Below are 27,839 nucleotides of genomic sequence, written 5' to 3' on the forward strand. Positions count from 1 at the left end.
ACCGCCGTAGGTGGCGGTTTCACTCCTATCGCCACTAGACGGCGCATAAGACCGACACTTTTTCGATAGTACTTAACGACTCTTTCGATACCTATAAATAGTTCCTGTCCTTATATAATTCTAATACTTCCTAGCTCTTCCATCATTCTATAAGCTTGAAGAAGTAGAATATTTCAAAACCTCGTTTTTGGTAATTCGATGATAAATGTATGTATGAAGTAATGAACTAATAAAAGTGTAATGTATCTATGAAGTACCTCTTAAGAATAGCAGAACAAAAAAATTGTAGCAATTAGAACATTTTTAATCACGAGTTAATCGAATTATAAATTGCGTTATTTAAAATCTATGGCATTACGCTGACAACAATACTATGCCCTGCATATTTCCAAATGAAACTCGCAAATTAGAAATTGCCCGTATCTACGCTTTCATTTGGTCGCATCAAAATTATCGGCAGGTTTCTTCAGCTCGAAGTGTTCAAGAATCGCAGCTGCTTTATTCATGAAACCATTCATCGTATGGAAATCGAGCAGAATGCGATAGCGGTTAAAGTTATTCAAGAATGCCCAGTTGAAATAGCTCTCCGTCTTTTCGTAATTGCGAAAGCACTCGAAGCTTCTTATCTCAGGCTGGCTGGTATTTCACCCACCTTTTCCTTCGCGATGTTGCGGATTCCTGGAATAACTGCGATTCCCGTTGCGCACCGTGAAAAACCCCTCGTGTGTGAACTATTCGATTAAAAAAAATTCCTCGGTAACACGAAAGCTCGCGAGTAAGACGTTCCAGCTGCTTGTCAAGATCGATGGAATTACCCGCGAGCAAACTTTAACGCAGGCTAGAAATTATGATTAGCTTCGTTGCGTAGCTCGCAACTCCCATACGTCACACGCTAACTTAATCATGTTTGTCGGTTGGATGTAAAATGTATATACGATAGCTCTATTTTCAGGGGGTTTCAGTCAATTTTACGGCGAGTTGAGAGCCTTGAGATACGAGCCGTGTTTGAAACTACCTACAAATAGTCGATTTTTGGGGAGCTAAAGATTTTACGGTGCTTTTACAAGGGGATATGATTCGTGAATAAATTATGGTTTGAGGAGATTTTTAAGACAATGGTATGCGTTTATTAGACGTATAAATATAATATAGATTTATCGGTAGTAAATTTCAAATTTTATGGTATAGGGCACATCACAAATTTTAGTATTGATGTATCAAAATTTTAAATTTTGCAAATAGATTGTACATTTGTAAATTGTAAATTTTGTAAGAAGGTTGCAAACTACAAATATAGACTTGTTAAATTTTATTTAATTTTATTTTACTGCCTAAATTTATATTACTATATAAATTTTTCAGTTTTAACGTAAATTACTACCCTTCTTAAATTACAAATAATAGCAACTTTTATTATTTTTTAAACTTCTAAATTACCAGTAAAAATTGAAATTTCTTAACTTTAGCATTGCTGTTAATATGTTAATGAAAAACAAGATAGAAAATATAGCACAGAAAAGTAACAGATATCTCTTCTGTAACATAAGCTAGTAAGAATGTTAATACTCTTGAACTTCCACATCAATAATTCACCTTCACATCAATAATTCACCTTCATATGAATAACGTTTTTAATACGTATTAATAATTTTCTTTGTGTCATTAAAACGTTACTGTTAGCGCGAATAATGCCGTATAACACATCGGAAGTAGTATAACTGTAGGATTAAGTAAACTTAACATTTTTCTCTGCTCAGTGACAGAAGTTGTAATCGGATTGCGATGAATCCCTGGTTTTAACGGCTCACGACGAATGTGAAATTGGTTAATATTCTATTAACATGGCGATGGAACCTTCGTAATTTAGTAAAATTTCGTAAATTGAAGCTCGGGTAATGTACACGTTTTAATAAACGCAAAAGGAATATGTGAATATTCGACTAACGTATTGAGTAGCAGAGAAGGTATTAGAAAATGGAAAATTGATACATTAAAAAATTACTAATTCTTTAGGCAGTTTTTACCTGGGTGGACTTTGTATAAATTTTTGTACTGTGATCATTTATTTTGGCTATCAAATATTTAGTTGTTGGATTGCAAAAATTTTTAGGTTATAATATAGAATTTTGTTGGATTGAATTTTGATATTTATTAGATTTTTGTTGGATTGAATTTCGATATTTGTTAGATTTTAATTCGGAATATTTGTTAAATTATAATATGGCATATTGTAATATTCGTTGAGGTACAGAGTGGCATTATATTTTTTAGGTTAGGTTGGGTTATGTAGCATATTATAATATTTGTCAGGTAATAATACAGGATGTTGTAATATTTGTTATATTACGTTTTATAATATTATAATATCTGTTAAGTATTAATACATAATACTTGTTCAGTTGTGATATGGAACATTGTAATATTTAGGTTATAATACAGAGTGGTATTATATTTTTTAGGTTAGGTTAGGTTATGTAGCATATTATAATATTTGTCAGGTAATAATACAGGATGTTGTAATATTTGTTATATTACGTTTTATAATATTATAATATCTGTTAAGTTTTAATATAAAATATATGTTAAGTTGTGATATGGAACATTGTAATATTTAGGTTATAATACAGAGTGGTATTATATTTTTTAGGTTAGGTTAGGTTATGTAGCATATTATAATATTTGTCAGGTAATAATACAGGATGTTGTAATATTTGTTATATTACGTTGTACAATATTATAATATCTATTAAGTTGTAATATAAAATATATGTTAAGTTGTTATATGGAACATTGTAATATTTAGGTTATAATACAGAGTGGTATTATATTTTTTAGGTTGGGTTAGGTTATGTAGGATACTATAATATTTGTTAGGTTATAATACGGAATGCTATAATATTTGTTATGTTACTTTATAAAATATTGTAATATCTGTTGAGTTTTAATATAAAATATTTGTTAAGTCACGATATTTGTTAGGTTATGGTACAAAGTATTATAATACTTGTTGCTTTATAACACAGAATGTTATAATATTTGTTGGGGTATAATATTTGTTAAGTTATGACACAGAATATTTGTTGAACTCTAATATGGAATATTAAAATATTTGTTAGCTTGTGATACATTGTATTATAATCCTTGTTAGGTTGAAATATAGTGTATTATAATATTTGTTACGTTATAACACATAATATTATAATACTTGTTAGGTTATGGTGCAGAATATTTATTGAACTATAATTTAAAATATTTAATTATTTGTTAGCTTGTAATACATTGTATTACAATCCTTGTTAGGTTGAAATATAGTGTATTATAATATTTGTTACGTTATAACACAGAATATTATAATACTTGTTAAGTTATGGTGCAGAATACTTGTTGAATTATAATACAGTATATTAAAATATTTGTTAGGTTCTGATACAAAGTATTATAATGCTAGTTAGGTTATGCTATAAAGCATTATAAAATTTGTTAAATTATGAAACATAACCTTAAAATATTTATTATATTATAATACAGAATATTCTAACCCCCAAATAAAATCAGAATAAAAAGATAGAAAAGAAATAAAATAAAATCCGTCTAATATAAAATATTCTATTATTTGTTCAGTTGTAATACAAACTATAATAAATTATAAAACTGAGCACGAAGTAAATATTTACTAAAAATAAGTACAGAAATACAATAAAAATCTTACTGAAAATATCAATAAAGTAAAAATGAATAAAATTTGTATTGAACGCGAAAAGTAAAGGTAATAACAACGTCTTCAAATTTATGAGAGTAGATGACATTATGTAATATTCTGTTGTTCTCGCACGTTTTAAGTATTCATCGGTGTATTTTTTCATAAATCAATCGAGCGTTGTTGAAATTTGTTTCCTCCTTCACCGCAATTTTTGGTCACGAGAAATGTCTGAGTGAAAAATTGCATTTCGTGCACTGCGTAATATTGCAGTAAAAATCGTATAACAAGAATACATTACACATACAATGTATACATATCAAATATTTCGAAGGAGGTCATGGGTTTTTTGTCATCAAATCTTCACTTTATTTTTATCTTTTCAATATTTTCAATTTTATTTTTGTTCCTGAAGAATTATTATTATATGTATAATTTTTTAGGGACATTCCATTAAAAGTTTATAAGTCTTTAAATTTTGCAAAAATAGTCACGTGTGTGCACAATATTTTGTTTTATCTATTAAAATATATAATTAATTGGAATTTATTTTATAGGTTAATCATGATGTAATAGAAATTGTAATGTAATGTAATAATGTTAGTTTAAATTAAGAAATGAAGTAATTACAGTTATTTCTATTTTTAGATTTATTAAAATTCAAGCAATTAAGATTATGTCAATCTCTTTGGATTTATGGAAAATTGAAGCAACTAAAATTACTTCAAATTTTAGATTTATGAAAAATTAAATTAATTATAATTATTTAAATCTAAATTAACAATTAATATAATTATAGTTACTTTAATCTACGTTTGCAATTAACTTTATTCAATTATTTTAACCTAAATTAATTTTAATTATTTCATTCTAAATAATCAAATTCTTATGATTTCATGAAAATTAAATGAATTATAATTATTGCAAATTATGTTGAAAGTACAATTTAACCTAAATTAATTTTAGACTAAAATTATATTAAATTTGGAAGAAATCTGAAAAGAGATTATTCCTAAACAGATTGAACCAGAAAATCAGTAGATTCAAATATATTTTTTATCACGTCGAATAAAAGTATTAATCAGTTCTGAACGCACTAATATTCTGATCAGAACCTACATCATATCGGTAATTGTTCAATTGGTTATTCAATCATTGATGATATTATAATATGCATTATCTGAAAATTACGATATTGGAATGTTAGCTGATTTCGAAAGATTAAATACATGCCTTTGATCTCGTTATTATCAATACAATTCGAAAGGACCTCAACAATTTAATATGCTAATTATTCCTCGAAACAAAGAAAATTTTATATAAACTTACTAATCTGTTTACATCGTATTGCTATAATAAATATATTAATATTTCTGCATCAAACACTAAAGTGAATTTGATCATCAAATTTTAACTTTTAACACTGAAACTATCCTAATTTAACAATTCAATTTAATTTAATTTAATTCGACTATTCAAATATTTAATTTAATTTAATTTAATCTGACATATAAACTAAGTTAATTTAACAATTCAACTAACTTAATTTAATTCAATTTAACAATTTATCAAATTTAATTTAATTTAATTTAATTTTACAAATAAACTAAGTTAATTTAACAATTCAACTAACTTAATTTAATTCAATTTGACAAATAAAATAATTTAACAATTTATCTAATATAATTTAATTTAATTTATAAATAAACTAAGTTAATTTAACTTCCACGTTAATTTAAGTTAATTTGATTCAAATTCAAATAACTAGTTTAATTTAATTAAATTTAACAAATAAAATAATTGAACTGAACAATCAAACCTAATTTAGCAAACAGATTTGTAATTTTAACGCTAAAATCACCCAACTTGTCAAAATTGTTTCGCAAGTTTATTTTAAGTTACAAAATATGTGAAGATATTTCGAAGTCTATGTCGACTATTCTCAAAATAAAAAATTAATTTTTTATTACTTATTTGTCTACTATATTTCCAATTTTATATTATGCAATATCGAAGAACAATATTCCCTCTTGTATCATCTTTTCAAGAACATCAGTTGCGTGACAACAAAATGTCGGTTCCCATTAAAGATATCTTTAATCGAATCCCCAGAGCCCTCAAAGTTAACCTAAAATTCGTGAAGATATTTCGAAACCGAGATTGAGTGAAGTCACGGGTCGATCATCGAGTAAAACGAATGGAAACTCACCGATTTGATGCGAGAAGAAGGTGATTAATGGTAGCGCGGCGAACAGCCATCTTCTACGACGGTCCTTCATTCTGTCACTCTTCCTTTCCCTCTGTTCCTCGACGTTTATCCCTCTCCTCCCGCGAACAAGAACGTAAACACACCTCGATCTCCTTATCAATTACTCACAGAGATCGTAAGAGACCTTTGAAATCACGATCCGGATTCACCCACATCACTGTCACCCTTTGGTTACTCTTCTTTAACTTACTTGTTCCGTACGCAAATCACCGTCCACGATCATAACTGATCGCTGTATCACTTCTCGAGCACGGCTCAATGCTCCGACGATTTTGCACTTGATTTATCACTCATCGTGCACGTCGCCTCTTTAAGTATCCCTGCTGAATCAACGTTAACGCCGAGCGACGTTAAAGGGATACGAAAAGAATACGTTGCCGAGGATGCTCCGGAAAAGGATACCCGTCAGAAAAGACCGGTCAGAGAAGGATGCGAGAAAAGGATATCTCACCGTGTCAGTCGATAAGGATTCTACGATTCGGTTCGAAGCTTTCCGTTCGCTGACTGAGGATCCAACGCGACCGGAAGAATTGTATTATTCATCAGACACACCGGGTCCGATCTGGACTTGGATTTACGGTCGCGCACTATCGATTCGTCGAATTCATTTGTAAGGTTTTAACGGAACTGGACATAATTTATATTCCTCCAAAGTTTTAATGTCGCCGAGTGTTAGAACTATCGAGTTCCACTGGAACTTGCACTCAGTTTCGATCAGTTTCCTGTCAGTCAGAGTTCACTTTCACTCGGTTCACTTCACGAGATTCAACGTTTCGGACACTTAATTGTTTTTTTACACACTGTCACTACACTTTTGGATGCCAAATAGGCTGGTTAGAGTGTCAGGATACGTTAATCTGCTTCTTGGGTTGGGGATCGGTCAGCTGCATTAAGTTCGACCTGCAACGAAAATTTTAATCGTTTAAATATCATTGAATTAAGTAGGAAGGTTAATTTTAGTATTAAGCTATTTGTGGGATCATATGTGCAACTTTCAAGGTTCTCTGGTGAAAATTTAGTTTAGGGAGGTTATTATTGCTGTTCGATTATATATAAAATGCCGGCGGTATTTATGCATTCATAGACCAAGATATTCCTAGACGAAGATGTCGTTGGATTCAGATATAATTAGATGTCTAGACTTAGAATTAGAACATCTAGATATCAAACATCCTTATATTCATATATTTCTACATGTAGATATTTTTGAACTTGTATATCTCAACATCTGGATATACCTACATGTGGATGTCCTATCATCCAGATATCCTTATATCCACATGTACCTATGTATCCAGACATCCTTATATTCACATATCTCTACATGTAGATATTTTTGAACTTGGATATCTCAATATCTGGATATACCTACATGTGGATGTCTTATCATCCAGATATCCTTATATCCACATGTACTTATGTACCCAGACATCCTTATATCTAGACATCCACACATCTAGACATCTTTATATCCACATATCTCTACATGTAGATATTCTTTGATTTAGACATCCCAACATCCACATATCCCTACATCAACATATGTCTATGTTCCCAGACGTCCTTATATTCACATATCTCTACATGTAAATATTTTTGAACTTAGATATCTCAACATCTGGGTATACCTAAATGCAGATGTCCTATCCTTCAAATATCTCCACAACTAAAAATCCTCATACTCAAATATCTCCAAACATTGTCAAACTTAGACAACCCCAAATTCAGATCATCCCAACCTTCTTACATCCAGCTATCCCAAAATTCCCAGAGCCCCATATTCCTAAATCCCTACGTCAGATCCTGACATCCCTAACTTCCGGCAATAATTTGATCAGCGACTGCAGATGAGCTTCAGGCGAAGCAGTCGCGAAGCCAATAACGTAACTATATCTCCGAAGCATACACCCGTGCAACAGTCAGATGGTTCTATAGACAATCGCGAGATCCGAAACAATTTCCATCCAACAAGCTGAATTTCATGAATTTATAGTCGCGGAATGCGGAAGCTAGAGGCACCGGTGATTGATAGAGGTCGGCACTTAAACGAATCTCGACGGTTAGAGAACGCCGGTACAAATCCCAAGGTAGTTAAAGCGTCTTAAGCGTCTTGTATGCATTCGTCCGATTCTAGGGGAACGAGATGTAATTGGGTCTTTCTATCCCCGTCCGTGCGATCCGAACTTCCGTCTGCAGCAGCCTCGTCTGTGAACCTAGTGCTTAGGATTAAAGTAGCACAGAGCGTTATAGCAGTTGCGATTTAAAATGGACGATACCGGACGGATATGACCCAAGGATTCAGTCCGGTTAGGTTAGCTCGCACATCTGGGAATGCGCGATGGAAGAAAACTTCATTGGATTTCCTTTGATGGACTGTTTGCGCTACGAATTGACACCCTGCTTTATGGTTCATTTGGAGGGTGCGTCAGGGAGAAGTTACTGTGAACTGCGGCAGTATAGAAGGGAAAATATTGGGGATGTGAATGTGTAGTCTTGCGTAGTCTTGACGATGTAAATTGTAACTTGGTATGAAGTTGCGATTGAAGCGTATGATTTGGGAGCGTCCGTTTGAAGTTAATGTGAACTATTTGGAGAAATAAGACATGGAAATTTTAGGTATGTTTTAAGCGATAGTTGGTTATGTGAATTGTAATTAGATTTTAACTTGAAATTGGGAAATTTGATAAGTTTGAGAAAATTTAGATGTTTGGAGAATTATGGGGTCAGAAATGTTAAGATTTATATATTTGGTCAAGTTCTCACAATTTGATGGTTCTAAAGTCTCATATTGTTATATAATTAAATGACTGAAATTCTCAAACTTTTCAGGTTCGCAAAGTGTCAAGGTTTAAAGATTTCAAATTCTCAAATTCGTAACTGCACAAACTCTACAATACTCAAATTCTAAAACTCTTAAATTCTATAATTCACAAATTCTCAAATTCTTAAATTATCACAGTCTCAAATTCCCAAATTCTCAACTTCTCAAATTTTCCAATTCTCCAATTCTTTAATTCTTCAATTCTTCAATTCTCAAATTCTCAAAATCATACTCTCAAACTCTTAAATTCTCAAAATTCTAATTTTCTATAATTCCAAATTCTCAAAATATCGAATACTAAAAATACCAAATTTCCAAAATTCCACATTCCTCAAATGCCAAATTCCAAAAACTCTAAATTCTCAAAATTCCAATTTCCTGTAATTCCAAATTCTCAAAGTACCAAAATCACCATACCCAATGCTAAAAATGGTAAATTTCCAAATCCCCAAAATCGCAATTTCCAACACTAAAAATACCAAAATTTCAAATCCCAGAAATCACAATACCCAACACTAAAGAGTACTAAAATTCCAAATCTCCAAAATCACAATATTCAGCACTAAATACATCAAAATTTCAAATCCCCAAAATTGCAATTTCCAACACCAAAAATACCAAAATTCCAATACCCAAAATCAAAAATACAAAAATTTTCAAATATCCAAAATCACAATATCCAATTCCAAAGATACCAAAATTTTCACTTCCCAAAATCACAATTTACCACAATTTCCAATACTAAAAATACTAAAATTCAAAATCCCCAAAATCACAATGTCCAATACTAAAAGTGTAAAAATTCCAAAATCCCCCAAATCACTAATTACCACAATTCCTAATACTAAAAATACCAAAATTCTAAACCTTCCAAATCACAATTCACCATAATTCCTAATACTGAAAATGCCAAAATTGTCAATCCCCAAAAATGCAATTCACCACAAATCCCAATATTAAAAATACTAAAATTCTAACCCTTCCAAATCACAATTCACCATAATTCCTAATACTGAAAATACCAAAATTCCAAATCTCCTAAATCACAATTCACTATAATACCTAATACTGAAAATACAAAAATTCCAAATCTCCAAAATCACAATACCCAACACCGAAAATATAAAAATTCCAAATCTCCAAAATCACAATATCTAATTCCAAACATACCAAACTTCCCAATTCCCAAAATCACAATATTCATAACCAAAATTCCCAAAATTCCGAATCCCCGAATTCCCAATACCCCTCACTAAAATTCTCAAAATTCCAAATCCCAAACTTCCAAACTTCCCAAAAACCCATCCCGAAATCCCATCTCCAAAAACTCCAAATCCCCCTGACGACCGCATTGTCTTTTTAAACAGCGGAAGCCGAGCACTTCCGTCCGAAGCTGTTGCGTCCAACAACGAGGATGCAGCTTTGTGTCCATCTCCGTGTTGTGTAAACCCAAGGAATCCCATGTACACGTAGCGTAACCGGGTACACTAACTCCGTAGCTACGATTGCTTAGTTGGCAGGAAGCTGCCATGTAACCGTCGAATTAGTGCGTCGATGAAAGACCATTTTCTCGGTGATCGAAGCACCAGCAGTTTCCTCTCGAATAGACTTCCTATCGGCTCTGACCCTCCATTTCCAGAGAAATTCTAACGGTGATTAAGAGGTTCGTTCTCTTCTTCTCGAATGGCTCCGGTAATGTCGACATTCTGTAAATATTATCGTCCTCCACTAATCGCGCAGTTTAAATAACCCGGACGTTTATTTATCCGATAGTTTATTTCAGGTTCTTTGGTGATTTTTTACGGTTGCTCGAGATGTTGTTCGACAATGGAAGGGTTTGTGTGGTGGAGGTTTGGTGGAGTTGGGAGTTTGGGGATTTCAAGATTTAGAAAATTCAGGATTTTGGAGAATTTGGGATTTGAGAATTTTGGGAATTTGGGAATTTTTGGCATTTGGAGAATTTTAGGGATTTCAGAATTTAGAGAATTTAGGATTTTGAAGATTCTGGAATTTGGAGAATTTAGGATTTGAGAGTTCTGGGATTTGGGAATTTGTGAATTTTTGGCATTTGGGGGATTTTGGGGATTTCAAGATTTAGAGAATTTAGGAATTTTGAGATGTTGGAATTTGGAGAATTTGGGATTTGAGAGTTCTGGGATTTGGGAATTTGGGAATTTTTGGCATTTGGAGGATTTTAGGGATTTCAGGATTTAGAGAATTTAGGATTTTGGAGATTTTGGAATTTGGAGAATTTGGGATTTGAGAGTTCTGGGATTTGGGAATTTGTGAATTTTTTGCATTTGGGGGATTTTGGGGATTTAAGGATTTAGAGAATTTAGGAATTTTGAGATGTTGGAATTTGGAGAATTTGGGATTTTGGAGATTTTGGAATTTAGAGAATTTGGGATTTGGAGAATTTGGGATTTGGAGAATTTGGGATTTGGAGAATTTGGGATTTGGAGAATTTGGGATTTGGAGAATTTGGGATTTGGAGAATTTGGATTTGAGAGTTTTGGGATTTGGAGAATTTGGAAATTTGGAGAATTTGGGATTTGGAGAATTTGGATTTGAGAGTTTTGGGATTTGGAGAATTTGGAAATTTGGGAATTTGGGAATTTGAGAATTTGGGAATTTGGGAATTTGGAGATTTTGGAATTTGGAGAATTTGGGATTTGGAGAATTTGGAATTTGGAGAATTTGGGATTTGGAAAATATGGATTTGAGAGTTTTGGGATTTGAAGAATTTGGAAATTTGGAGAATTTGGGATTTGAAGAATTTGGGATTTGGAGAATTTGGATTTGAGAGTTTTGGGATTTGGAGAATTTGGGAATTTGGGAATTTGGGAATTTGGGAATTTGGGAATTTGAGAATTTGGGAATTTGGGAATTTTGGAATTTGAGAATTTGGAAATTTGGGAATTTAAGAATGTTGGGATTTGATGAATTTTAAAGTCTAGGTATGCTGTGATTTTCAGATTTGTAGAATTTGAGATATTTCTTAAATTTCCACTTTCTGAAATTTTTAATTCCAAAACTTCAACTTCATCAAACTCCTAAATTTACAAAATTGTAAAACCTACAATTACAAAAATCAAAGACATTCAAAATGCCGTATCATTCAAATTTTTAGTTTCACATATTGGAAAATTTAAAAATATATATATGTACATGTTTGCGTCCCAAGAAAGCATATGTTGCACTCGAGTGTAGATATCTTTGTCCTCCGTCACTGCCCCTTGTTGTCCGTTTCAACAAAAGACAAAAGACAAGTCAATACTCGTCCACCGTGTGTTTTCAGATTTGTATTTTATTTCTCGTTGTCTGCAAATTGTCCACGGACAATGTATGTATATAGACTGTTTGGGGACTGTCCGCCGACACGTGCCTGCGGACTATTTGTCCTTAAGTTTGAACAACCCTTTACACACATAACCTTGCTCCTAACTGCACTGGGTGGTTAAATTATTATACTCAAACAGAAAGATCCGTATTTTATTACGTCATTTGGTGAAACAGAATATAGATATTTTTATTGCATTTTGCGTTAAAAAATATTATTGTTATTGTCTGATACATTGTATAATTTGATCAAATGTTTTAGTACGACAATATATTTAAACAATGTTTTACTTCCTTATTTTTTAATTTTTATTTATTACGATAATATTTGTAATTGGAAGTAAAAATTGAACATTGTATTGTAGAATGAAATATGATTTTTTAATATTTTGTTATTTTGTAATTTTTAATTGCCATCGTAAATAGGTTACAACTGGATTTGCAAATTTTAGAAAGTGGGAATTTGGTGGATTTATAACTATATGGTTTGAAGAGACCAGCATTTAGAATTTTAGAATTTCATCAAAATCAGAGTGTTACATTAGTACCGCACTAGCTTTGCATTGTGAAAGTAAGAAAGAGCTTGCTAAAATATTTCTTCCAAAAACCTCTTACTTAGTGGGTCTAATGAAACAGTACAACTTTCAACCCTTTTTCCTATCTTTACTTTTATGACTTTTAAGCAGTTAAACGTTTCGAGTAAAAGAGTTTTAAAGTAAAAATAGACAGTAATGAAGGATGACTACGTTCTTAAATCTAATGAATAATTGTGTAAAGTTTCATGGATAATTGTATAAATTTTGTGTAAAAAATCGGAGTGTATCGGTTATTGGGTTGTGATTTGGAAAAGAAAGAGGGAGTTAGTAAAAGTCATTGGCACCATATTTCACTGACAGCTATGCATCAGTTTTTGATGTCTGCATTATTTTTCGAGAAACAAAGGTGACCTTCCATTTTCTAAATGGAACGCTACATATTTTTGAATGTCATCCACGAAAATGTACGTCGTTTCTCGAAAAATAATATGGATATAAAATGTTGATATGGGTCATCGGGTCGTTAGTGAAGTATAGTACAATTTTTGTTCCTATTTTCTTGAAATTTTTTCTGTGTACGAGAACTTTGGATATTACACCGGACACCTTGTATACAACATTTTTAAACGGTAATAGTAATTCACGCATTGGATACATAAGAATGTAATCGAATATAAAACCATTAGTTACACAAGAATGTAATAATTTAAAAATAGTCATTTTCCAACAAAATATTTTTCTATAAAATAACTGTCAGTCCATCTAAATTTCTAAGTAAGTCAATTTTTAAACGTTGAATATTTACTAAAAAATTATTAAGAAAATGCAGTTGAATGTCTCTTTTATTGACTACCATATTGTATAAGTATACAAATTAATTCTGTCATCATATCAATCAGGCGTCTTTTGTTAATTTTAACAAATTGTTTCATATGGTTTCACTTTTTGTTGAAACTGACTGCATATGGATTTTGTGAGTTATTTTATAAAAATGTGTAACTGTGCTAAACACATTCAGAAAGGGACAATATCTAAACTAGATCCCCATAATTTGAATCGCCATATTGAAAATAATGTTCTCGAAATATATAAAAAAATATCTCAGACACTTTATCTTAGATTACAGAAATTATTAAGAAACTTTCAAAATGTAAATTAACTTTTGTCGAGAAGAAGAATAATTGTACAAATTATTTCATCCCTTGTTCTATTTTATTTTTAACCCAAAACTAATCGAACATCTCTGAATCTACTGTTAATATAATTAGTATATAACTTAAAAATGTATCATGACGCTTGTCATCCACCATTTTTTTAATCATAAACGAACGACTGTACGTCTACTGCTAATCTAATTAATATTTAACCCTCAACGGTCATTAATATTTAACCCTCAACACTCATCAGAATAACATACCTGGTATACTAAGACGTTTAAAACCCTAAAAAATGTTTCTCACAAAGCTTATTATATCTTTAAAAAAATTACAAATAATCTTCAAAAGTTTCATCAAATTTCCTTGCAGTTTCAGTCAATTTAAACGTTGAACATAAAAGCAGTTCAGAAATGTAAAAAAAAATGATGTTTCTCCCAAAAATTTAAACCTTGAAAAGTTAAAACAGTCCAAAATTGTCAAAAAAAAATGATGTTTCTCTCAAAAATGTAAACCTTGAAGAGTTAAAATTTTAACTGAAGCCCCTTGAGATATAACAGTGTATCAAATAAAGTTTATTCAAATATTCAAAATACGAAGTGTAAAATTTCCAAAAGTTGTTTCATAGCCCAGTGAATGTTAAATATCAAAATAAATATGTTAAATATCATATTATACGTTGTGAGATAACAGCAAAAAAATCTTGTAGCACAAAAGACGAATTCCCGCGAATCAACATCGCGTCAGTCCCTCCACTTTGTAGTCACGCCATATTAAATTCACGTACCGCGAAAACAATATCTTTCAGTTAGCACTTAATCGAACAAACGATACGGTGCACAAACTCATCAGAAGCACACAGAGAGAGTCTAGTTGATAAGCGACGCGAAAAGATGGAGAATAGCCCCATTCACTCTCACCATGAAAAGTACGTCACCGTTGCACTCTGCATCACACGATCCCATCTAATCTGACAAGCTCAAAAAGAGAACGGCGTTATAGAAGATTGGTCTGTCGGCCCGTGTAACTGCTTCATTTTCCAGCGAATTTCTAAGAGATTTCCTCAGGAAATTTCGCCCTTCGCTAACTTCTCTACACCGTTCAGAATTCACGTACGAACACCCGCCTGATCATTATTAATTCCCCGCCGTTTTTCGACGTTTTGCGAAACCGTAGAGAACTATTGTGTTTTCGAGTGCATGTTTGGGTACTGGTTTTTAGTTCTTTTTTTCTTTTTTATTGGGGCTTTTAGGGGGTACATTTTTTAACTTGTTATGGATTGTTGGGAAAGGATGATTGCTTTTAGGTTGGGTTGAAATGGTTGTTCATTGTTTTACGCTTCGGGGAATGTTTAGTTGTTGTGAATTGTGGGGTAGGTAGTATTGCAGGGTTTGAAGGGAATTGAGAAATTTGGATGTTTGGAAGTTTAGGGATTGGGGGTTTGAGAATTTGGGGATTTGGGGAGTTAGGGATTTGGGGATTCGGGGATTTAGGGATTTAGGGAGTTAGGAATATAGGAATCTGGGAATCTAGGAATTTTGGAATTTTGGAATTTTGGAATTTAAGGATTTAGAAATTTAGTGATTTAGGAATTTAGGGTTTAAGGAATTTTGGAATTTTGGAAATTTGAAAGTTTAGAATTTTGGAAATTTGAAAGTTTAGAATTTTGGAATTTTGGAAATTTGAAAGTTTAGAATGTTGGAATTTTGGAAATTTGAAAGTTTAGAATTTTGGAATTTTAGAACACACGAATTCAAGGATTTAGAATTTCAAGGATTTGGGAATTTGGGGATTTAGGGATTTAGGGACTTAGGGTTTAGGGAATTTTAGAATTTTGGAATTTAAGCATTCAAAAATTTGCAGATTTAGGAATTTAGGGATTTGATGATTTGGTGAGTTGAGGATTTAGGGATTTGGGGATTTGGGGATTTCGTAACTTTGAAATTTTGGAATTTTGAAATTTGAGAGATTAATACTTTACAGATTTAGCTATTTTGGGATTTGGGATGTGGAGAATTTAGGAGTTTAGAGTTTCAGAGATTTAGAGATTTAGAGATTTAGGAACCTAAAAATATACAATTTCAGAACTATGAAACTATTAAATTCTGAAATTTAAAAATTATAAAATTTCAGATTCTTATATTCTCAAACATAAAAATTTATGATGTAATCAATTTGCAAAATAACCTAGCTTTGCACCTTTAAAAGATCAATAATTAATAAACTTAAAACCTCACAAATTTACGAGATTACAAATTTGTAAATTGACAAATTTACAAATTAACAAATTAACAATTCGACAAGTTAACAAATTGACAAATTGACAAATTGACAAATTGACAAATTGACAAATTGATAAATTGACAAATTGACAAGTGGATAAATTGACAAATTTACAAATTTGCAAATTTGCAAATTGAGAAATTTACAAGTTAACAAATTGGCACATTGACAAATTTACAAGCTTACAAATTTGCAAATTGACAAATTCACATGTTGACAAATTGACAAATTGGCAAATTTACAAATTTACAAATATCTAAATTTACAAATACTCAAATTCACAAATACCCAAATTCATAAATATCCAAATTCACAAATACCCAAATTTACAAATACCGAAATTCACAAATACCCAAATTCCCAAATATCCAAATATCCAAATTTACAAACTCACATGTTTATAAATTTATAAATTTACAGATATCTAAATTTACCAATCTGCAATTTCCCAGAACACAAAAGTTTACTCATAGAAAAACCTACCAACAACAAAGTATAAAATTTCAAACCCTCAAATCTCCTATCCACCCCTACGCAAAAACTAACCTATAAACGCAGTTCCAAAAAAACCACAATTTCAATGCACACCCTAAAGCGCCAAACCCACAGCTGCATCAAAACATAAATCTATCACTGTCTTTCTCCAACAGCCACAAACACCATTATCTACAGTTCTTTTTCAAAACAAGTTCCATTATCGCTTCCCGTTTCACGGGATATTGTCGAGCGTCAAAGCCGTGTAACCGTTGGTATTAATGGCGTCATTGTATCATTATGTTGAGCACAATGCTAATTAGCTTTCCAACGTTTCAATGTATTACAAACTTCCATATTACACTCTCACGAACATTCCTGCGATTTTAGTGTGGTTCGATAATCATTTCACCGAAAGAATTCGAAGTTGCTCGTTAATATTACGTTTTTAACAATGAGGCAGAAGTTAATTACGTTTCAGGGCTTTTGTGGCGTAACTGGCAAAGTATGGCGAACAAAATATGCAACTTTTTGTTTGTGACAAAGTTGTACGACTGTTCGATGGTCGAGAGAAAACTTTGAGTGGAGTAGCTGCGCTTCGGCCATTTTGCGCGTTTCTGCCATTTTGTGAAACACTCGATCACGGTTAACGCGATCACGGTATGATTGAATTGGCGAGCCGAAAAAAACACGTATATCCTTCATTGTTCGGATATTTCGATTTTGAAAAGAGGTTTAGGTGTACAAGACGTGTAGCGTGTAAACATTTTTTGTTCGATTTAGGGAAGATAACGAAGTTTTTTGGAGGTGATGGAAATATTGAACATTTTTAAACGTGGCGGTTTGTTATAATAGTTTTAGCAGTTTTTGTCGTGTTAATTCAGTTGAGACTATTTAAGGGTTAATTATTGTTAATTATGGGTTGATAAGAAGATGCAAGAATTGGGAAGTATAATTATTGTAGTTTTGAAATTTAGTCTTTTCGAAAATTTATAAAAATGCTTTAAGGAAGTGTAATCACGTGTGTATTGTTTTCAGTAGTTTTGTTAATTAGGATATTTAGCACACGTTTTTGGAATTCTTAAGTTTTCGAATGTTTAAGCATTTTTTAAATACCTAAATTACTAAATTCTCGACAACACTTACGAAACCCAAATACTGTAATTTTAAAACCTGTCGAAACTTCAAATTCCCAAATTTATAATTTTACAAATTCCGATATAAATGACAATTTATATTGTTACACAGGAAGTCACTCCGTTTGTGTTTTAAAATACTTTATTTCTAAACCACACTACTGGCTTGTTAGTAATATGAACTCCGAATCTCTCGCGCGCACCTGCCTGCTTCTGATTTTATACTTTGCTTATCTCCGAATTGCGTTATTGTCTCGAGCTTATCTTATTTGCGTCTTCTGGATCGCGCGATATCTTACGACTTCTGACCGGTGAGAATATTAAATTATAACTAATATTGGAATTTATTTATTTTTGTATCTCGAAATTTACAAATTTATTTTATAAATTGTCAAGTTTCTAAATTCTTGAAACTCAATGTCAACGAGATTTCAATTTATTCAATTTTATAGTTCTGAAAATGATACAATTTTGAATTTTTGAACTTCCAAGTATATGCACTCTTAATTTTCTGAATATGCATTTAGAAATTTTCGGATTTTCAAGTTTGCAAATCCCTAAATATCGTAAATTCCATAACTCTCGCATTAACATTTGTCTCCATCTAGCGATGTTAATCATCATTGTTTGTTCCTTCTTGTGTTCGCATGTTTCGATTCAATTTTGTTCTCTAATTTTCTTCTCACGTAATTCTTATTGTATTTTATATCGTTCTTAAATAAATAGTTTTTGTGCTTTGTACATAATTAATTACGACACTTTATTCGTCCACGGATCTCCTCGCCTTCAACAGGTCAAAATCTCTAAATTTCATAAGACACAAATTTCCAAATCCCTATATTCCATACGACTGAAATTTCCAAATCTCTAAATTTCATAACTCTCAAATTTCCGATTCTCTAAATTTCATAACTTTCATGGTTCCAAATCCCTAAATTTCATAACTCTCAAATTTCCAATTCTCTAAATTTCATAACTTTCATGGTTCCAAATCCCTAAATTTCATAACTCTCAAATTTCCAGTTCTCTAAATTTCATAACTCTCGTGGTTCCAAATCCCTAAATTTCATAACTCTCAAATTTCCAATTCTCTAAATTTCATAACTCTCATAGTCCCAAATCCCTAAATTTCATAACTTTCAAATTTCCAATTCTCTAAATTTCATAACTCTCATGGTTTCAAATCCCTAAATTTCATGACTCTCAAATGTCCAATTCTGTAAATTTCATAACTCTCATGGTTCCAAATCCCTAAATTTCATAACTCTCAAATTTCCAGTTCTCTAAATTTCATAACTCTCATGGTTCCAAATCCCTAAACTTCATAACTATCAAATTTCCAAATCTCTAAATTTCTAAATTCAAAAATTTCCAAATCCCTAAATTCTAGAACCCCCAAGTTTCCAAATCTCTAAATTCTGGAACCTTCAAATTTTCAAATTCCCAAATTCCTAAAATCTCAAATTCCCAAATTCCTAAAAACTCAAATTTCTAAATTCCCAAATTCGCAATTTCCTAAAATATCAAATTTCAAAGTCCCTAATTTCCTAAACATCCAAATCCCTAAACTCAGAGATTTAATTCAAAGCCTCAAATATCCAGATCACCAAGTTCCTAAACCCTCCCATATGCAACACAAATTAAAAATTTTCCACTAATTTCAACAATTTTACATAAATCATATCATCCTTCATATCAATAATACTAAACTCTAACTATAAATAACAAATCTAAATATCCCAATATTTAAATACCTAAATTATAATATTAAACAATATTACATTCCACATTAAAGTATTTAATATTTATTCCTATTATTTATCATGAAATAACGAGTTAATATATTTAATATTTATAAATATATTTAATATCAAAGAACTGTAATTAACAAGAAAGTTAATTAACTTTCAAAAAGATCCAACCATCAAAAGTTTGTTCCATTACGTAAACCAGTTATTTGTTCAGAGGAAAATTGTTTACAACATCAGTTGCAGTGTTTGAGAAGGAAATGGACGAGAAGATGAAACTTATCAATGGCGTATTTATGTTCGAACGATTGAATGATTCGTCTGGTTCTCGTTTACGTCGTTTCTCGGATAAATTCGATAGGAAAAATTTCAATTTCCTATCGTCCAATCTCTCTAACGAAACGAAACGGCTTTAACATACACTCTGTGTATCATTAAATACGTTTTAATATCAGTCAGCCAGAACGTAACCGAGAAAATGAACAAAAGAATGTAATTATTACATTCGTAACAATCGCGGACATTCATTTTAATCACAAATGTAGAAAGTTATTTCATAACGTACATTCATGAACATTGTGAAGCAGCCGTACGAGGAAAACGAAATACACTGCGTAAAAAAAGACGGAATAATGTTCGAAATTTGTTTCACGACAGAGATAATATTTAAAGTTTGCTTTAACGACATCCGCTTCAAACGTTTGTCAAACGATTTTTTTCACCCTTCATTTCAATCTGAAATGTTTACCGTGTTTTTTAACCCAACGTTTACGAAGAATTTGCTGTTTGCAAGAATAACAACGACAGTTGACATGTTTCACCGGTGGGAAAAAAAATAAATGTCATCGGTATTTGTTCGCTGCACGTTCCTCTGTCCATCGAATTTCATTCTCGTTTAACGTTTGCAAAAGAATTTGTAACTGTGAATGAAACAACGGTAATCCGACGGGAAAGTACGAAAACATCGAAAAACAATATTTTTCTTCGTTAAACAATTTTTGGTAATTCATGAATTGGCGAGAATTTTTTCGCAATAAGAAAAAATATTGTATAGAAATTGAAACAGGCGATTATTTCATTCCTCCTTTATTAAGGTTAAGTTAGGTTAGATTCAATAAAATTGAGGTTAGGATTCTTGTCGACACAAGAAAACTCTAATGTTATATAGAAATTGAAACGAATGATTATTTCACTGCTTTCGTTAACCGAAAGATTATTTCGTAAACGCAATAAAATTGAGGTTAAGTTAGGTTAGATTTAATGAAATTGAGGTTAGGATTCTTGTCGACACAAGAAAACTCTAATATTATATAGAAATTGAAACGAATGATTATTTCACTGCTTTCGTTAACCGAAAGATTATTTCGTAACCGCAATAAAATTGAGGTTATGTTAGGTTAAATTCAATAAAATTGAGGTTAGGATTCTTGTCGACACAAGAAAACTCTAATATTATATAGAAATTGAAACGAATGATTATTTCACTACTTTCGTTAACCGAAAGATTATTTCGTAATCTCGAAATTAAGGTTAGGTTAGTTTCAATAAAATTGAGGTTAGATTCTGTCGATGTTTTTCGAATTTCAATTATTTCTTACAGGAATTTTTAATAATTAGCAAAGAGTGAAATTTCTAAAGAAATTTTATTTAACTGCAATTTATGTTAATTAAAAAATAAGTTTCCAAAAATTGAAATTATATATTAAAAGTAAGAGATGTAATGTAACAAAGTGACTTGTGTAATTTTATAATATTTAATACTGTAATCGTATTAATGTAAACTCCGTTACTTAGAGGAGAAATGAATTTTATATTTTTAGAAAGAAAGGAGCTCCACTGCATGGTTTACTTAACCTCTTTAAAGACACGGACACATGTGTGCATTTAATTTCCATTAAAATTCAACAACCGATGCCCGACGTCGACATTGTAATTTTTCGGTATATTATAATCGTGTTTGCAGCTTTATTTGATTATCGAATCGACATAAATTAGGAAAATTTCAGATAAATTGTATTAACATAAATTACTGAATGTGTGGGTAAATAAATTAATGTAAACAGAATTGAAGGAGATATTAAATAATGAAATTAAGACAAAGGACATTGAATGTGATACTAAGTAATTAAATTGACATAAGTTGCACTACATGTGAAACTAAATAATTAATTTAAAATAGATTAAAAAATTTACAATTTAAGTTCAGACAAATTTAAAAATTTGTAATTTAAAACTACGACAAATTTAAAAAATTATAATTTAAAATTAAGACATATTTAAGAAATTACTATTTAAAAATTAACATGAATTAAAAAATTTACAATTTAAAATTAACACAAACTAAAAGAATCTATAATTTAAAATTAACATAAATTAAAAATTCTACAATTTGAAATTAATACGAATATAAAAATTTCCAATGTAAAACTAAGACAAGTATAAAAACATTCTAATTTAAAATTAACACGAATTGAAAGACCTAAAATTTTAAATTAACACAAATTTTAAAATCTTGAACTATTAATTTAAATTTAAAATCAACACAAATTAAAAATTCTGCAATTTAAAATTGACACAAATTAAGAAATCTACAATTTAAACTTAACACGATTTAAAAAATCTACAATTCAAAACTAAAACAAATTTAAACTTTCCAATTTAAAATTAGCACGAATTTAAAAACCTAAATTCAAAATTAACAAAGATGAAAAAATCTCGTCTTATTAATTTAAATTCACAATTAACACAAAATCTACAAATTTTAAATTGTTAATTAGAATTTTAAGTTAGCATAAAAATTATCTTTAACTGACCATAAAAGGGTCGTGTGCGAAGAAATTAAAATGAGTTTCATTATACACCTATGTTAAAATCTGAATTTCCATTCTTCAAAGAAAGGTAAAATTCTTCTCACAAAAGTGATTCCATTAAAATTACCAGAAGTGACAAAAAATTCGAAAAAACTTTGACTTCTGTCCTTAAAAACACAGCGAATTTTCGTTAAAGAGGAAATGCAAAAGTGGAGAAGAAAAATTGAAGAATATCGTCTTCATTGAGTAATAGTAGATTTCTCATGCACCTGATGTATAAATCTTAGTTCACCTTTGTTATTCTTAACAAAAGACAGAAGTACAAGAATATTCCGTAAATAAAAATCGATTAAATATTGAAGAGGAAAAGTTGGGACTGCTTGTCAAGTTCAATTAGAGTTAAATTCGAAATTCGAGAGAAAATAGGAGAAAAACTTGAAGGACAGAGTTCGTACAATGGCGACTTTTTAATCAATTGCTATAGCACTAAAATTCAATCATTTGAATCTTCTCTCAATAATATTTTATCGATATATCCCAATAAATCAGAAGCCGAAACTGAACTATGTGTCATAGTAATCTAATTACCCATCTATCATTTCATAATATTTATGACGCTGTAACATCTGTCATAATACTGCAGAGTGTTTGGCATATGTCACGTTCCCATGTGGATCAAAATCATTTGGTATCATCTCCGATTACATTCATGGTGCGAAAACAGTGCAGTGAAACATTGAGAAGTCTGAAGAATTTTATACCACAAAAAGACCTTTTTGTAATTGTAGCAAATTTTGGATAATTTGTTTTGGTACAAAGTTTAAGGTCGTAGATAAATTCAAGATGTCGCAAACTAAACAGAAGAAGACCTAATCTAAATGTCATATCAAGATCTTCCTATTATTCTAGGTTTTGACTGATATTTATTACGAAGTGTCAAGTTTAGGGTCCGCAACATCAGGATTATAGATAAGTCAAGATTATAGAAGATCGAGTGGATGGAGTTGTAAGAGTTACATGGTCGGAGTCACAGGATTTGTAGGAACATGTGAAGATGCTTCAGACATGCTACGGAATTAATAGTCATCGACGTCGTTAATGTTATTAATAGCTATTCTGAAGTATTAATTTAAATACTGAAATAAGCTTCAGTTTAGATATGTAAGTTTAGGTACGTGAAATAGAGTCAAAGGATTTGAAGAAACATATGAAGATACAATTATGCTGCGACACTAATAATTACCTACGTTGTTAATGTTATCAATAGTATTTCTGAAGTACAAGCTTCAGTTTAGGTATGCAAGTTTAGATATTTAAGATAGAGTCAAAGGATTTGAAGAAACATGTGAAGATGTTCTAACTATGTTACCTCATTCAATAGTAATCTACGTCGTTAATGTTATTAATAATTTTAATGAAGTATAAGCTTCAATTTAGGTATGCAAGTTTAGACATTTAATATGGAGTCAAAGGATTTGAAGAAGCACGTGAAGATGCTCCAACTATGTTACCTCATTCAATAGTCATCTACGTCGTTAATGTTATTAACAGTTTTAATGAAGTATAAGCTTCAGTTTAGGTATGCAAGTTTAGATATTTAAGATGGAGTCAAAGGATTTGAAGAAACATGTGAAGGTGCTCCAACTATGTTACCCCATTCAACAGTCATCTACGTCGTTAATATCATTAATAGTTATTCTGAAGTACAAACTTTAATCCCTTCCCGTGCCATTTATTTATCAGATGCGTCAGCCAAGACTAACTATTCAAGACTATAACATTAAAACGAACAAAGAAAATTAAAATGTTGTAACTATTTTATATTCAGGGATCCTTGATAATGCAACTTATAGTTGGACCTAAATTTCAAGTTGAAGAGTATTCAAAATTTAAGTAAGGTTTGCCACATTTGAGATATAAGTGCGTCACGAGGGAGACTTGTCAAAACACCGGAAGAGGTTAATTTATATATGCAAGTTAAAAATTGAGGAAGTGGGTTTAAATTGAGAGGTGGAGCTGAAGAATATATAACGTAAATTCGTCTGACTATATTTTTATTAATTGTTATCCAAGAGTATCAATTTCAGTTAGGGTAGATCAAAAATTGAAGAATAGGGTTCAGTTGAAGTAATATGAAGAATGCATAACATGTGGAGAAACTCGACGAAACATACTAAATATTAACAAATACGCTAAAGTATCAATTTCAGTTAGGGGCATAGGTAGATCAAAAATTGAAGAAGTTAATAGAGTTCAATTGAAGTAATCTGAAGAATGCATAACATGTGAAGAAACTCGACGAAACATACTAAATATTAACAAATACGCTAAAGTATCAGTTTCAATTAGGGTCATAGGTAGATCAAAAATTGAAGAAGTTAATAGAGTTCAATTGAAGTAATCTGAAGAATGCATAACATGTGAAGAAACTCGACGAAACATACTAAATATTAAACAATACGCTAAAGTATCAGTTTCAGTTAGGGTCATAGTAGATCAGAAATTGAAGAAATTAATAGGAATCAATTGAAGTAATCTGAAGAATGCATAACATATGGAGAAACTCAACGAATCATACTAAATTTTGATCAGCATTTATCCTGAGGTATCAACTTCATTTAGAGTTATAGATGGATTCAAAATCCTACATATCTACTATTTAGCGTTATAGTTGCAGTGTCAACTTTAGTTACGATTATAGGTGGATTCAAAATCCTTAAGTATCAACTTTAGTTAGGGTTATTAGAAATCCTGAAGTGTCAATTTTATTTAGGGTTATAGGTAGATTAATAATCTTACAGTGCCAACTTTAGTTACGATTATAGGTGGATTCCAAATCCTTGAACATCAACTTTAGTTAGGGTTATTAGAAATCCTGAAGTGTCAATTTTATTTAAAGTTATAGGTGGATTAAGAGTCTTGCAGTCTCAACTTTAACCAAAATGAGTTGGAGAGGAAGGTAAACAAAATTAAACAGAAGAAATAAACCTGAAGAATATACAACAAAATTTGTCATCACTCTAGGTGTCTAATAACATTTATCTCCAGGTGTCTTCCATCAAATTAATAAGAGAAGACCAAAAGAGTGGGTAGAGTTGAAAGAAGTGAACCTGAAGAATATGTAGACAAAGATTCAGTTGCACTTCAACTAATATTTATTCCTAGAAATCATCTTCAATCAAAAGACCTAATGACCAAAAAGGTGGACGGAGTTGAAAGAAAGAAATGGAGATTAGACAATGCGTGAATAGATTCATCGCACTGGAATTCTACCATATGTAGATATCTTTCAGTCAATGTGAAGACCAAACGAGTGAACAGAGTTAAAAGAAAGAAATGAACCTGAATATGTAGACAATGCGAGATTCAACCAGTCTCTTCTATCAATATTTATTTCCAGGTTTCAAAAGAATAGGTGAAGATCAAAAGCGTAGAGTTGAACCGAAGAACCTGAAGACAATGATTCGTCCAATCACTCTAGAATTCTGCCAATATTTATCCTGAGGTATCTTTCAATCAAAAGAATAGGTGAAGATCAAAAAAGATATAGTACTGAAGAAACCCAAAGAATAGACAATACACGAGATTCGTCCAATCGCAAGTCTCTGCGTATCCCCAGGTAGCTTCAATTACAATTCGGAAGATTCAAAGAAGTGACAACAAAAGAATCTCCGAACGAAGGCTCCGAAAGTTAACAATGTTTTCAGCGTGCGATTCAATTAGGACGATAGTTCGAAGGTAGGGAATAAAAGTCACACTAGTGTCCCTGAAAGTGGTCTATTTATGTCGTTATCAGGGTGGGCTGGTTAATCTTAATTAAAAGTTCCATTTCCGTGGAGTAAGGGAAACTCCTTATCGCAGGTATTCGATCGAGCTGTAACGAAGCTGCGTATCGGTCCGCAACAAAGGCGCAACATCGACGGGTACTAATTAGCGTCTGTAACACACAATTATGGACCCGCAACGAGCGTGTGAATCACCTGTGACGCGGTTCGGAAATGTTTCGTAGCACCGTCTCACTTGGCCCGCTCTCTGTAACGTCCACGTGGTGGTCACCTAGGTGTCCAAGTAACGTAACTGGCGTGCGGATTGTTTATAAATTTTTCACTGAAAACTCGCAGATTGTCGGTCACTTGGGTGATTACGAGTGATCGTGCGACGACGGACGAACGATTACGTTCACCAGCGAACTTTCTGACGAGATAATACGCGTCCGATGTTATCCTCGCGTAACGGTTTGTGCGCGACTGAGAGCTTGCGGGCCAATCCCGTCCGTGTTTCCTGCTTTCGCCGTCACAGCGCTGCCACCCTTACGAGAATTCACCCCCAGTCTCACCCTCTGATCATCCCCTCTCTGGACTGCACACCTACACACCCGCCGATCCATTAGCCCATTGCTCCGTGACAAAAACAACCCTGTGTCCCTCCTCGACACGCTGCTGCTGAACTCTTTTGAGATGCATTCTTAAGAGGCGATGACTACCTGAACTTTTCAGGCGAACGGATGCACCGCTGTTTCGATAATTCAGCAGTTTATGGGACTCGTGGACGGAATTCCGGAACTGGCGATGTCGAAAAAGTCATGGTATCGAATACGGTATGAGCCTGATTATGTTATGAAGTGAGAAGTGATGTTAAAGTGATGCTAAGTTAGAGAATTTGAGTAGCAATTTTTTTTGAGACTATTTTTATGACGTGATAGTAATATTTGCGAGTATGAACTTCTAAATTAAAATGGGAAACTTGGGTTTGAAGCGTGGAAATTGGGAAGTTTATAAGTAGGATCAAACATAAAAAATTTCGGATACTGTAGATTTTGACATTCTATGGTTTTAAAATAACAATATTTAAGAATATCAAGGTTATAAAAGTTAAGAATTAAGTAATTCTAAGGTTCTAAGATTCTAAGATACTATGATTCTACGACTCTACGTTTCTGCGATGATATGCTTCCACGTTTCTGCCATTCTGCGATTCTGAGATTCTAAGATTCTAAGCTTGTCTGATTCTTCGATTCTCAGTTCCCTGATTCTGCGATTCTACGATTCTACAATTCAACGAATCTATGATTCTACGATTTCACAATTGAACAATTCTACGATTGTAGATTATTACGGTTCCACTATTCAGCAGTTCGGCAGTTGCACAATTTTGCAGTTCCACGATTGTACAATTCCATAATTCTAGACATAAAAAATTCCACAATTCCAATCATCCAAAATGACAAAAACTCCACAATTCCGCAATTCCACAACTCAGCAATTTCACAATTCCGCAAATTCGCAATTCGACAAATTCGCAAATCCTCAATTCCACTATTTTAAAACTCCACAATTCCATACTTCTGCAATTTTGCAATTTCACAGTTGCACAACTTCGCAATTCTTCAAATCCGCAATTCCCGAATTCTACAAATCCGCAATTCCACAATTCCACTATTTCTATATTCTTAAATGTCAGACTTCAACAATTTCACAATCTCACAATTCTACAATTGCAATATACCAAAATGTCAAAAGTTTTCGATTCCGCAATTCCATAGTTCTACAATTCTGTAATTCCACAAATCCAA

General features: G+C 31.8%; 1 protein-coding gene across 15 annotated transcripts in view; it reads right to left on the minus strand.

The window, feature by feature from the left end:
- The window catches only part of LOC100876585 (opioid-binding protein/cell adhesion molecule homolog), a 657,546-nt gene that overhangs the window by 408,384 nt on the left and 221,323 nt on the right, over positions 1–27,839 (minus strand). For 5 of the 15 annotated variants that reach the window (XM_076540723.1, XM_076540721.1, XM_012288697.2 and 2 more), the window contains exons 1-2: positions 17,720–17,893; positions 5,907–6,866 (exon numbers count right to left, since the gene is read on the minus strand). In XM_076540723.1, the coding sequence (XP_076396838.1) occupies positions 5,907–5,976 (70 nt within the window). In that variant the 5' untranslated portion in view covers positions 5,977–6,866; positions 17,720–17,893. The other 10 variants (XM_076540714.1, XM_012288703.2, XM_076540720.1 and 7 more) reach the window with 8 other exon arrangements.

Source organism: Megachile rotundata, chromosome 15 (assembly GCF_050947335.1).
Source record: "Megachile rotundata isolate GNS110a chromosome 15, iyMegRotu1, whole genome shotgun sequence".
Classification (NCBI taxonomy): Eukaryota; Metazoa; Arthropoda; class Insecta; order Hymenoptera; family Megachilidae; genus Megachile; species Megachile rotundata.